Source organism: Prionailurus bengalensis, chromosome C2 (assembly GCF_016509475.1).
Source record: "Prionailurus bengalensis isolate Pbe53 chromosome C2, Fcat_Pben_1.1_paternal_pri, whole genome shotgun sequence".
In the NCBI taxonomy this organism is placed as follows: Eukaryota; Metazoa; Chordata; class Mammalia; order Carnivora; family Felidae; genus Prionailurus; species Prionailurus bengalensis.
The window spans coordinates 159,481,578-159,495,132 of NC_057350.1; the positions used below are offsets into that span (position 1 = coordinate 159,481,578).

At 42.2% G+C, this 13,555-nt stretch overlaps 1 protein-coding gene across 3 annotated transcripts in view; it reads left to right on the forward strand.

Annotated features, from left to right (window-relative positions):
* Positions 1 to 13,555, forward strand: part of TCAIM (T cell activation inhibitor, mitochondrial) — a 77,803-nt gene that overhangs the window by 26,041 nt on the left and 38,207 nt on the right. For all 3 annotated transcript variants that reach the window (XM_043595928.1, XM_043595929.1, XM_043595930.1), the window contains exon 3: positions 4,809 to 4,944. In XM_043595928.1, coding sequence (XP_043451863.1) covers positions 4,809 to 4,944 — 136 coding nt within the window. The remainder of the gene's footprint in view (positions 1 to 4,808; positions 4,945 to 13,555) is intronic.

Consider the following 13,555-nt stretch of genomic DNA (forward strand, 5'->3'; position numbering starts at 1 on the left):
CATAAAAATATGTGAAGTTTTAGTTTTCTGAAACATACTTGGCAGTAATTAGTTCCTTTAAATAACTATTCTGTGTAAGTAAATAGTTCCTGGCAAAAGGAAGTTGTTTAGAGGAAACACTTTTTCCACCAAGCTGTAAATAACAAGGATTCTCAAACAAAAGGAGACTTTCTCTGACAGAATTCCTGACACAACTGTGAAGAGATGAAGGGGGAGGGGGAGTGGCAGGGAAACAAAGCAACTGTGGGATACAGTGCCCTGAAAAACTGTTCTTCTGCAGATGAGGAGACATTCTTCATGGTGTGGTATTTTTAATAATATTCAACCACAGAAAACCAGGCTAAAGTATTGTGTTTTCATGCTCTGATACAGGAGAGACCATAGGAGCCTGGAGGAATGAGTTCTGTAACATCTCATGGACCATTCCCTTCAGTGATGGTTGCCTCCTGACTCCATGCCTTTGACAGGCAGTGAATAGTAGTGGTTGTAGAATAGAGCCACGCTTTTCCAGCTTGTTTTTATTCCAGCCTTCAGAAAACAGTATTTTAATCATAATCCTTAAAATACAAGTTTCATGACAATAGTTACCCAGTGATATTTTCTTTTTTTTTTTAAGTTTATTTATTTATTTAGAGAGAGCATGCACGCGCACACAAGTTGGAGAGGGGCAGAGAAAGAGATGGGGAGAGAAGGAGTCCCAAGCAGGCCCCACACTGTAAGCACAGAGTCGGACACAGGGCTCAAAGCCGCGAACCTTGAAACCGGGAGCTGAGTTGAAGTCAGAGGCTTAACCAACTGAGCCTGAGAAAATATCCAGTGATATTGGGGCGTCTGGGTGGCTCAGTCGGTTAAGCTTCCGACTTCAGTTCAGGGTATGATGTCTCTGTGCTGACAGCTCAGAGCCTGGAGCCTGCTTTGGATTCAGTCTCCCTCCCTTTCTGCCCCTCCCCCTCTCACGCTCTGCCACACCTCTCTTTCTCTCTCTCTCTCTCTCTCTCAAAAACAAAACATTAAAAAATATGTATCCAGTGATATTTTCTCTTGTGCATCCTCTCTTTTTTAATGCCGGTTCATAGCCCAGTAGGTTGATTTTACAGTGCTATGGATCATGATGAACACTGCCCTGGAGTAACTGCAGTGCAAACCCTTTGTTAATTAGAAATCACATCATATGCAAAACAGATACCAGTAGTGACATTCTTTAGGACCTAATCCCCTGACGTGTTGTTAATGGATCTGCATTTAACTCAAAGCAGCTTTGCTCTTATAGGTAGGATAACTTTCCTTTTTGGAAAAATGCAAATAATTTGACAGATCTCTCTCTTGCATAGTCTGTTCCACAAAAATTAGAAGGAAATTGTGCACGTATTTTTTAATGTACTTGGGATGCTTCCTCTAGTGCAGAGGTCAGCAAAGTATAGTCCATGAGGCAGACGGGCCCACTGCCTACTTATGTGAGTGAAGTTCTGTCTGACCACCGCCACACTCATTCACGTGCTCATTGTGGCTGCTTTCCTGCTATAGCAGCAAAGTAAGATAGTTGTAATACAGGCCACGTGGCCTACAAAATCTAATCTTTTCCTCAATATCTTGCAATTTCAGATTTTCATGTGCTGAATCTGCTCGATTTCAAGCAGTATAATATTGTTTTCCATTTACCTTTCCTTGATTGTTTTGTTTCCTTTCATTAAAAGCCTACTATACATTCATTTAACGTACATTAAAAATAATACTTGGGGCACCTAAGGGTCCGACTTTGGCTCAGGTTATGATCTCGTGGTTCATGAGTTTGAGCCCCACACTGGGCTCTGTTCTGACAGCTCAGCGCCTGGAACCTGCTTCAGATTGTCTCCCTCTCTTTGCCCCTCCCCCACTCACACTCTCTGTCTCTGTCTCTCTCTCTCTCAAAAATAAATAAACATTTAAGGGGCGCCTGGGTGGTGCAGTCGGTTAAGCGTCCGACTTCAGCCAGGTCACGATCTCGCGGTCCGTGAGTTCGAGCCCCGCGTCGGGCTCTGGGCTGATGGCTCAGAGCCTGGAGCCTGCTTCCATTCTGTGTCTCCCCCTCTCTCTGCCCCTCCCCCGTTCATGCTCTGTCTCTCTCTGTCTCAAAAATAAATAAAACGTTAAAAAAAATTTTTTTTTTAAATAAACATTAAAAAAATTTTTAAAAATAAAAACAATAATACTTGTGCCAGACCCTGTGCTGTGGTGGTTATAAGATACCCGCTGAGCTCTCTGGCCTCTCCGGGTCCACCAAAGGATTTCCTGGCTGTCAGTGACCAAGCAAAGCAGGAATACTAAGTCAGGCTCACTCCAGCAAGACACAGGACTCTGCCAGTGGGCATCTGTGGCCCAACGACACTCCACTGGCCTACCTGAGCGCTTCTTGGAACTGTGCTGCAGCCCAAGACTTCCTACCCAGTCCTGCCTCCCCTCGCCCCTACCCGTGTCAGACCTGACTCCTGGTTTGAAAGTTCTCCCTACCTTCTCCCTTTCCCGGCACTTCTCTCGCACATCTAAGTGTGTTTGGCTAGTGCTTTTCAGCAGATGCCAACTAACGAACCGAACAACGGCAAGTACACATGTAAACCATGTTTACAGCCTTCAAGGGTGCATGATAGCTGAGGAGGATGGGTGTGGGTGGAGGAAGAGAACAAATGGAAACGTCTCTCACACGTTATGGTATGGTGCTCCAAATATGCTGGGTCCACAGTTTCTGTTTTTAGAGATTAGAAGAAGGGAAGACTGTTTATAGTGAGGATACTAAAGGGAAGTATCTGGGGGAAACGGGCATCTTGCCTTCTGGCACGTAGCACTTACACAATAATTGTTTAGTGAGTGAGTACTGTTTGGGTAGATGGAACTAAGGCACAGGGAGCGTGTTTAGGGCTTAGAAACCACGCAGAAGAAAGGGAAGAATGAGAAAGATCACTGAGAGTTGACCTGAGGTGTCTAAAGAAGTGGTAGGAGGTCAAGTTGTAAAGACAGATTGGAAATGATTACAGAGGACTTGAATACCAGCCTGAGAAGTGGAGTTTATTCAGCAGGAGTTGAAACACCAGCAGAGGTGTTTTAGCAGGGAATACAGTGGTAGTGGAATTTCAGGAAAATTAACCTGTATGTAATATGGCAGGGATAAGACTGGAGGGTAGACGGATGGTGAGGCTATGCAGTCCAACCCTGTGGTGATAAATGGGGAGCACAGAAAATGGAAAGAAGGAACGGTTTCCAGGGACACTGTAAAGTGAGAAGAAATAACCCACTTCCAGAGCACCCCAAAATGGGGTGGGGGTGTGAATTGCTTTGGGCAGTGGTACCTCTGCAGGTTTGTGCTTTGGCAACTCTGAGAACAGTGGTACCCGAATGACAGAAATAAGGAAGATAATCCTGGATTGAACTGCTTCCTTGCGTTCTGTATCCAGGCAGAGATTAGAAGGAAGACAGTGACCTCTATTCCTTTTTATAGACACAGAATTTGACAGGCTGACAGGACAGCTAAGTGTCCATGAGACACTTAGAAATGAGAACTGAAACTCAAATGGGGACTGAGTGGAGCCATCACCAATCTTTACTTATGCTGCCCCACTTTGAGGACTCGGGTACCTGTTTACTGTTTCCTTTATTGTTTAGGTTCCTGTTGTAGTCCTTTGTACACAGCCTACATATACTGACTTTGTAAAAGGGTCAAATATATGCAACAAAACAAAACAAAACAAAACCAAAGGTAATCTGAAAATATGCTGGTGGTCTCCAGATTGTTAGCAAAATCTCATAAATGATTCGATAATCTCTCGTTTTAAAAATATAAAACCTTTCTATAGATTCAATACTGTATGAGACAACACTCATGCTCAATTATCTATGAGGCAATGTATTAAGACAAAAATGTGCCTAATATTTAGACTTCTTTATAGACCATTATGGAATGGAAAAGGTAAAATTGTAACTTTCAAAAATAGATGTTGTGGAAGTGCTTCCCCAAAATTGCAAATATTTTCATTTGGATTTAAAACTACACTTTAAAAAAACACTCCTAGGTGAGTTATGCCAGAATCTAAGAATGAGAATGTTAAGTTATCCAACTAAAATAATTTTAGCATGCTAGCAGTGAGGAAGTAAACCAAGGGACATCTTGTATCTCTTTTTAAGCATTATAATTTTCAAAATATTTTTCACTATAAAGAAAAGATTATATTATTGGATATTGAGTTTTTTTATCTGAAGAAAAAAATGTTATAGAAAATTGTCATCATCTGTAGTAATGCCATTTAGTATTTCATAATAGGCTTTAAGGGGAAATTTGGAAATTTCATTATTAATTGATATTATTTTTTCATATTGCACCAGAAGAATTTAAAATCACTGTTTTTAGAAGCCACGTGGTACTCGCTGCTTGTTAAAACTTTAATATATTTCTTAATTTAATTTTAAATTCTTTTTAAGTATAATTGACATACAGTATCCTTAGTTTCAAGTGTACATCATGAGTCAATGTTTTTATACATTATTAAATAATCTCCCTGATGAGCATAGTTAACCATCTGTCACCATACAAAGTTGTTCTGATATTATTGACTATATTGCCTATGCTGTACATCACATCCCGCAACTTACTTATTTCAGACGTGGACATTTGCTTGTCAAAACTTTTATATATTTCAGAAAACCACAGTTTTGGTTTCTGTCTTGTTTCTATGGTATCTTCCATACATAATAATTTTGATGTTATTGTCACTTTATGCATGGAGGATCTGAGTGTGTGTGTGTCAGTGCCTTGATATAATAAATCTGAATCTTTTTAAAAGGTTATGTCTGGAGAAGATATTTCCACACTGGTTTCTCTACTCAAGAGCTTTATCTGGAGCTGAAGCAGTCAATGCCTTGAGGCCATTCTATTTTGCAGTACATCCAGATTTCTTTGGACAACACCCCAGAGAGAGGGTAAACATTTATTTATTTATTTATTTAACCTTTAGTTCACATTTCAGTTTATTTTATTTCTTTTTGACACAGTATAATACAGTGTTTTATAAATTTGAATTTTTCGGTCATGGTGATAAAGTCAGTGTTTTGAATTAATTTGAAATATATATACTGAAAATTGAAAATATAGCTATGGTTTTTTTTTTTTAATTTTTTTTTTCAACGTTTATTTATTTTTGGGACAGAGAGAGACAGAGCATGAACGGGGGAGGGGCAGAGAGAGAGGGAGACACAGAATCGGAAACAGGCTCCAGGCTCTGAGCCATCAGCCCAGAGCCATCAGCCCAGAGCCATCAGCCCAGAGCCTGACGTGGGGCTTGAACTCACGGACCGCGAGATCGTGACCTGGCTGAAGTCGGACGCTTAACCGACTGCGCCACCCAGGCGCCCCTATAGCTATGGTTTTTTTTATGAAATCTGAGGAAATGGAAAATACATATATTGCTCTCTGCCCCCAGTTCCTGACACAAAGCTCCTAAAACCCTTGTAAATTCCTAAGTGGTAGCAACACCAGAAGCGTCTTTTGTTCTAATGAAGTGACCCTGGGTGGCTCCTGGATGAGGGCTGGTCGCCAGAAAGACCAAGGCATGATTAGAAGCTTGGAATTTTCAGCTCCAAACCTCAACCTCCAGAGAAGAGAGAAGGGCTGGAAATAGAGTTAAAAATTGATCATGCCTAGTGTGGAAGCCTCCATCAAACTCCTGTAGTATGGGGTTCAGACAGCTTCCAGGTGGGTAAACACATCTACACTGGAGGGTAGGGCTCCCCAACTCTGCAGGGACACAAGTTCCCTGTGTATCTCTTCATCTGGCTGTTATCTGCATCCTTTACATTCTTTAATACGGTAAACATAGGTAAGTTTTCCCTGAGTTCTGTGAGCCGCTGTAGCAAATTAATAGAACCTAAGGAGGGGGTGCTGCAAATAGCTGGTTGGTCAGAGTCACAGGTGATAACAGGTGCACCTGGCATCTGGCGTGTGTGTGTGTGTGTGTGTGTGTGTGTGTGTGTGCGCGCGTATAGGGTGGGGGGAGAGGACAGTCTTGTGAGACCGAGCCCTTAACCTGTGGGATCTGATACTGTCTCTGGGTGAGTAATGTCACAATTGAGTTAAATTGTAGGGCACCCAGCTGATGTCACAGAGAATTGCTTATTGTGGGGAAAAACCACCCATTTGGTGACCAGAAGTATCAGAAGTGAAGTGTTTTGTGTGAATAATAAAGGAGGCACACAGGAGACAGACTGAGTTTTTCCTTTATATGAAAGCTGTCATTTTTAATGAAGTCTATAAAGCTATCATGGAAACTCTTTACAGTATTAGTAATCATGTTTTCTGATCAGTTTTCAGAGTAAAATTGAGTGTTAGAAAGAAAATTTCAGGCTTCTATGACCATGGTCCATCCTATTGTTAAGGATGCTTACAAGGGGGGCGCCTGGGTGGCTCAGTTGAGCATCCAGCTCTTGATTTTGGCTCAGGTCATGATCCCAGGGTCGTGGGATGGAGCCCTGCATCGGGCTCCGTGCTGAGCGTGGAGTCTGCTAAAGATTTCTTTCTCTCCCTCTGCCCTTCTGCCTACTCACACTCTCTCTCTCAAATAAATGTAAGAAAAAAAATTTTTTTTTTTAATTTTTTTTTTCAACGTTTATTTATTTTTGGGACAGAGAGAGACAGAGCATGAACGGGCGAGGGGCAGAGAGAGAGGGAGACACAGAATTGGAAACAGGCTCCAGGCTCTGAGCCATCAGCCCAGAGCCCGACACGGGGCTCGAACTCACGGACCGCGAGATCGTGACCTGGCTGAAGTCGGACACTTAACCGACTGCGCCACCCAGGCGCCCCGAAAAAATTTTTTTAATAAAAACTAAAATATAAAGTAAAAAAAAGGATGGTTACAGGAAGGTTTTTTAGTCCCCTAAATGGTTTTCCCTTCTGTTGCATGCCACTGATTAATTCCCTACAGCCTCAGTTATTGTACGTTGAAGGAATGCAAACTGAGATGAAAAGGAACTTACAATAAACTTAGTGTGAGGGTCAATATTTTTTGACATTAGATAGAAATTATTTCATTGGTTCTGTTTATCTTCCTTAACATTAATACCTGGTTTAACATGATAAGGAATTTAAAACTCTTGAAAATTTAGAACATTATTATATAATTTTTTTCTACTTGTGGAAAAAACTAATTTTGCTTCTTTGCTCTAGGAAAATATTCTGATTGTGATATTTGATACGTATGTTGGCTACTCAAGTTCAGATCCTTTCTAAGTGATTGGTAAAATGAATCAACAGAAAAATAGCCATTACCTCGGGGTTGCTAATTACCTAGTTTTTAAACCCAGCACGTATGCAAAAATTAAGCCTAGTAGTAGGTGAATGTTTTCCTTCCTCCACTGTAGCAGGATTCTCGCACAGAGAGTCATGATACCAGGCTTTGCCTTCCAGGAAGCAACTTTATTCCTGGGGCACTGCTTAGTTGGGTTCTTACCAGAAGAACTGAGGCCCCAGTGCCACATGGCATAGTTTTTAATGTATTTTTTACTTCTTTGTCTTCCATATATGGTAACACACAAACATGCAGTCTGATTAAGTGGTCTCATGTTACAAGGTCCTGAGGGATGTTGTCATAAGCATATAGTCAGATTGCCTTGAGGGTTTTTTCTCTTTCCTTAGGGAGGGGACCCTACCATATTCCCCCCTTTCATGCTCAGACCCCTCTGTTTTGGGTCAAAGAGCATCATCTTGGTTTAGAAGTTTATATTTTTATAACACCATTACATGAGTGCTGTCTTTTTTTTTTTTTTTTTTTTTTTTTTTTTTTTTTTTTTTTTTGGTAATCATGGCCTCAGTGAGACTGGAGGCAGACTTGGGAGCTAAGGAAGGTAGGATTAAGCACCCTCCCAGAATTAGGAGGATAATTTTTATGAGAGTTTTGAATCCCCTGACAGTTGAAAATCCTCCAAATAATTCCCTGGGGTTTTAACCATTCCAGGCCTGGTCGGGGACATGAGCAGTCCTTTTCATTTGTTCTGTGATCTCTTCTATGACTTTTTCTCATTATCTGTAGGCAGGCAGCAGTTGCTTAAGTTAAACTTTTTACAAACTCCTCCCTCAGAAGCAAGCAGATAATTTAAGTCCAAGCGATTTTGATAGATAGCATTGCCCATTTGGTTTGTTGCTTGGCTAGTAAGTTAAGAGCCCTGGCAGTTTCATTGGTTGTAATTTCTACAACTGCTTGCACTCTAATCATATGGTTTAGCATGTAAATGGGAGTGTGGTAGCCCCGGGACCATCCTCTGCCCAGGTGGCAGGGCCATAATATTGGATTACACACTCAGGAAGCCATTTATTATCTTTTTAATTGCCAATTTGTAAGGCACACTGCTTCCTTTGAGTCTCCCTGTCCCCATACACTTGGACTCCCAAATGTTTCCCTCTAGCAAGTGAGAGCAGGAAGAAAGATGGATGAATAGTTTTCAGTACATATGACCCTGACCAGACGGAGGGAAGTACTATATAGGCTGTCCTTCCACATAATCTAGTATAGTCCACCTGGGCCTGCCATTTGATGGCTGCATCGACATTGTCCCAGGCCTCTCAGAGATGAGAGAAGTTAGACAAGGAATGGGGATCTGGCTCAAGGTGATCTGGGGTCCCCCACCATTGGATTTTCCGGGCAGTTCGGTTATAAAATCTTTGGCCTAGGTATGTTAAGTTTTTAACAGAGACGATGATGAACTTTTTTTCCACCAAGCAAAACGTTTTTTTCCCAATAATTGAGCTTTTGAGGAGCCAGACCCCGGTAGTAGGACTGGGGTATTTTGTTTCACTATAAGGTTTGTGGGAATCTAATTTTCTAGTCTCTTATGGCCATTGTTTCCCCATGTTGGTACCAATGAAGTATCCTATCCCCAAGAGGAAGGTGAGTGCTAATAGAAACCTCTCCCCACATTTCCAGGTCAGCCTCGGCCAATCCTATGGCAAAGAGTAGAGCAAGAATCACAGTAACGGTGAGAAACAAGGCGTGACAGTGCATCACAGTAAGGAAACATAGAAAATAAGGACAGTCTTCTGTTTCACCGGACCGTCCATTCCTCAAGCTTCTGCCGTGCCTAGATCAGTCAGCTTCCAGAGTGACTGAAGCAGGGCTGCGGTCTCCCAGAGCCTCTGGGATTGCAGATTGCTTCTTCCATATGGTCAGCTTGCAAGGCGTTGATGGATCAGGAAGGCACTCCCAGTTTCGAGATGCGGGCTTCACTCTGCTGTGATGAATCCAGGGACCTACCTCGGCCACCTTTACTGCAGTAGGGGTGGACAAAATGACAGTGAAGGGACCCCTCCAGAGGGGTGTTAGGGGTTGGACGTTTCACTCCTTTATCCATATCGCATCTCCTGGTTTAAAGGGGTGAGTGTCTGCGGTCAGACTCGCAGGTAATCGCTCCCAGACCCAGGGGTGTAAGATGGTTAGGGTAGAACCAAGGGCCTGCATCTGTTGCCTTAGGGTTAGATTGTCTGTCTCATTTACATTCCCTGCCTTGTACCCTTGATAATGGAAGGAGGGCACCCAAAAAGGATTTTATAAGGGGAAAATCGCATCTGCTTCTTCAGCCTCCCACCTGCAGCTGCAGTCTGCCTCCCTGAAGGTCCCTTATCTCTCCCTGCCTCATGTTAACTCTTTTCCTATTCATTCCTCCCCCTGGAACAGGGGCCCTAACTGCCATTAGGGAACAGGGATGATGACCGTTCTGGTTTCTTCAAGCTGATAAGGGACGGTGTAGGGGTACAGCAGTTAGAGTCTACTCAAGGATTGTTCGAGTGGCCCACAGTATGGTTTTACAGGAAGGCTGGCAGGCATGAGGTTGCATAAACATTAGCAGACACAAAGAGAAAAACTCAAAGTAAAGATTATACTGACCAACAAGGTGGCATCTTAAGATAATGTCTACAGTTTCCAAACATGTGAAACAGTCTAGGAGAGACCCTGACTATGTAAACAATATATGTTGGGGAGTCTCTCATAACCCAGGTGATGGAGAAGCAAGAGAGCAGTGGTGGCTCTATTTCCAAGAGTTTGGCCCTAATTTAATTAAAAAAAAATTTTTTTTTCAACGTTTTATTTATTTTTGGGACAGAGAGAGACAGAGCATGAACGGGGGAGGGGCAGAGAGAGAGGGACACACAGAATCAGAAACAGGCTCCAGGCTCTGAGCCATCAGCCCAGAGCCTGACGCGGGGCTCGAACCCACGGACCGCGAGATGGTGACCTGGCTGAAGTCGGACACTTAACCGACTGCGCCACCCAGGCGCCCCGGCCCTAATTTAATTTAAAAAAATTTAAAGCATCTAATGCTTGTGAGGTATTATTTAGAGTTTTGCTGAGTATAAGCAGACGGCCTGCTTTATTTTGAGGTGTAAAACTTTTTTAACAGCCAGGAGTTCTATTAGAGAAAGAGTCAAAACAGCCATTTACCGTTATTAATTTGCACAATTTTAGGTAAACCAAACCTGGGTATTATTTTATAAAGCAAAACTTTTATTACTTGTTGTGCCTTTTTTGTGTTGCAGGAGAAGGCCTTTATTCAGTTAGTGAAAGTATCAATCCATACCAACAGGTGTTGGAATTCCTTTGACCTTGGCATATGAGGGAAACCTAATTGTTAGTCTTTCCTGGATAGCCTTGGGTTCCTTGATTGCCTGAGGGAACAAGTTTGTGGTTGAAAGGATTGTTTCTAAGACACACTTCACAGGCTGACACTACTTGCACAACTGTCCTTGACAAATTTTTGTTTAGTAAACATCCTTTGGGCCATTTGATAAGGTTTGTCCCTCCCTCAAGAAAGGCCTGGTGCTGTGTTTTAATGATGTTTAGCTCTGTGAGCTTGGTGATAGTAATTGCCCTGCTGTGTTTGTAACCATTCCAAGGGCTAGAAACAGTGTCTAGGAGTCAGACCCCAGTTTGTTTGTTTATTTATCTTTTTGGAGAGTAGGTGGGATTGAGTCTCCTTTAATAATTGATATAGCAGGCAAACTATTTTCCTGAACCCTGATATGCACAGCCTACAATGTCTAGTAATTTCCAAAAACTCACATGACTGTTTATCTGTCCTGGAGTTGGTAGCACCATAGTCTCTAATTCAGTTGTAATGTCCCTTTCTAGCAAGGGAGCAAGGCTTTCTGGCATTATCAGGAAAGAACGAGAAAAAATTAGGTTTCCCCATATACATCCCAGGGGCTGAGAGAAAAATTTAGTTAGACGTTTTCCGGAGATGCCTCTAATCATCATGCTGCATTTGGGTAGTTGGCCTGGAGTGGAAAGGAGGACAGAAAAAGTAGCTCTGGTGTTAAGAAGGAAATCAACCAGTTTTTCTTCTATATTTAGAGTCACCCGAGGCTCTGGGTTTCTGATAGACAGTTGGTTTAGGGGAGTCACCGTGAAGAGCCCCAGACATTGGTTATCTGAGCCCTCATAGATAGAGGTCCCCAATACATTCAGATTACCAGTGATTGTCTCCACATCAGGGGCATGGCTTATGGGGTTTTCATTTTGGTTGTCCCCTCTGAAGATGGTCTCATTTTAGTGCTCTGAATGGCCACATAAATGGCACATTTGAAAATCTGTATGTAACTTTTGACTCCCCCAAATTTAACTGCTAATAGCCTACTGTTGACCAGATGTCTTACCAGTAATATAAATAATCAACACATATTTTACATGTTATGTGTAATATATACTAAAGTCTTAAAATAAGCTAGAGAAAAGAAGATGTTATTAAGAAATCATGAGGAAGAGGGGTGTCTGGGTGGTTCAGTCAGTTACACAGAGAGTGCAGAGCCACTTCAGGTCCTCTCTGTCCCCTTCTCTCTGTCCCTCCCCTGCTCGTGCCCTCTATCAAAAATATGTATTTAAAAAGGAAATTATAAGGAAGAGAAAATACATTTACTGTGTATTTATCCAAAAAGAGTCTGCAGATAAGTGAGTCTGTGCAGTTCAAATCCGTGTTGTTCAAGAGTCAGCTATATTTCCATTTACTCTCTCACTGTGTTTGCGTGCCTCCTCTGTACCAAGCCGTGGGTCCAGGGTTTCTACTGGGACTTGGTCACATAGGTGTGGCGTGTCCTTTCCTTTCTTGTTTAAGTATCTCCTTTTCATGAGGCTCTCCCAGACTGCGCCATTTGAGACTGCCTGCCACCCCACCTTGCTTCCCAGCACTCTGTCCCCCGTGCCCTGCCATAGTGTTTCTGCTGCTGTGTGTGTCCCCTTCCCTCACATGTCAAAAACTGGCACCAAGAGGCCAGCTCTGAGCAGGCAGTTCACCCTTCTTGGCACCACATGTTCAGTCCGGTCTTCTCTGCACTTGTGCAGGACACCCCCATCCCTCTTCTAGGGAAGCAGACTTAAAGTGCCATCTAGTCAGCATCAGGCCAGGGTCTCAAAGTGAAACACAGTTATCGCTGTTTTATTATTGTTTCTTCATTTTAACTCCATTGTAAAATACACAAAGCATTTCCAAGTTTCAAAAATCAAAACTAAATGCAAAGCTTACTCAGAAGTCTCACTCCTGTCCCTGTTTCCTTTACCCCATTCCTGTGAACTTCCTGTAGGCAACCATTTTTATTTGGTTCTTTCTTGGTTGTTCTGCCTATTTCTTTCTGGCAAAAAGTAGAAACTTGTAGCAAAACATAATAAGATTTAGTCTTAGCAGGAAATGTACCTTAGTCCACTGGATCACAGCTAAGAACAGCATATTATAATCAAATTAAACAGACAAACAGGGGCGCCTGGGTTACTCAGTCGGGTAGGTGTCTGACTCTTGATTTCAGCTCAGGTCATGATCTCACGGTTCATGAGTTTGAGCCCCCCATCGGGCTCTGTGCTGACAGCATGGAACCTACTTGGGATGCTTTCTCCCCTCCCTTCCCTCTGCCCCTCCCCTGCTCACAAGCTCTCTCTGTCTCTCTCTCAAAAAATAAAAATAAAAGTAAAAAAATAAAGTGTTCCTAATTTCAGATCGCACAATGTGTCTGAGAAGAAATCTACAGTGATAAGAAGCATGGTTACTATTTATGCCGTTCTGTAGAGCTGTTCCTTCACTAAAGGATGTTACTTTTTTCACTTAAAACACTGGAAATAATTCCATGTCAATTCCTAGACTTCTACACCACATTCTTTCTCTCCCTTCTTTTTTGGTTGTATAGTACTCCATTGAATGAATGTACTGTAATTCAACCAATCTCCTCTGGGTGGTCATTTTAAGAGCCATTTATAGAGACAAATAACTTGAAAATATTTTCTCTCAGTAGCTTATCTGTATGTAAACAGCTGTGTGTGTGTGTGTGTGTGTGTGTGTGTGTGTGGTTTTTTGTGTGACTTTTTTTGTTTTTAAATTTTTTATGTAATTGGATGTATCAATCCTGTATCAGTTTGAGATTGAGTCATAGTTAGGCTTTTTCCACACCAAGGTTATAAAGGAATTCAACCATGTTTTCTTCCACTACTTAGGCAGTTACTTTTTTTTCACATCTTAGTCATAAGGAGTTCATTCTGTTACATGTTATAAGACGTGGGTCCAGTTT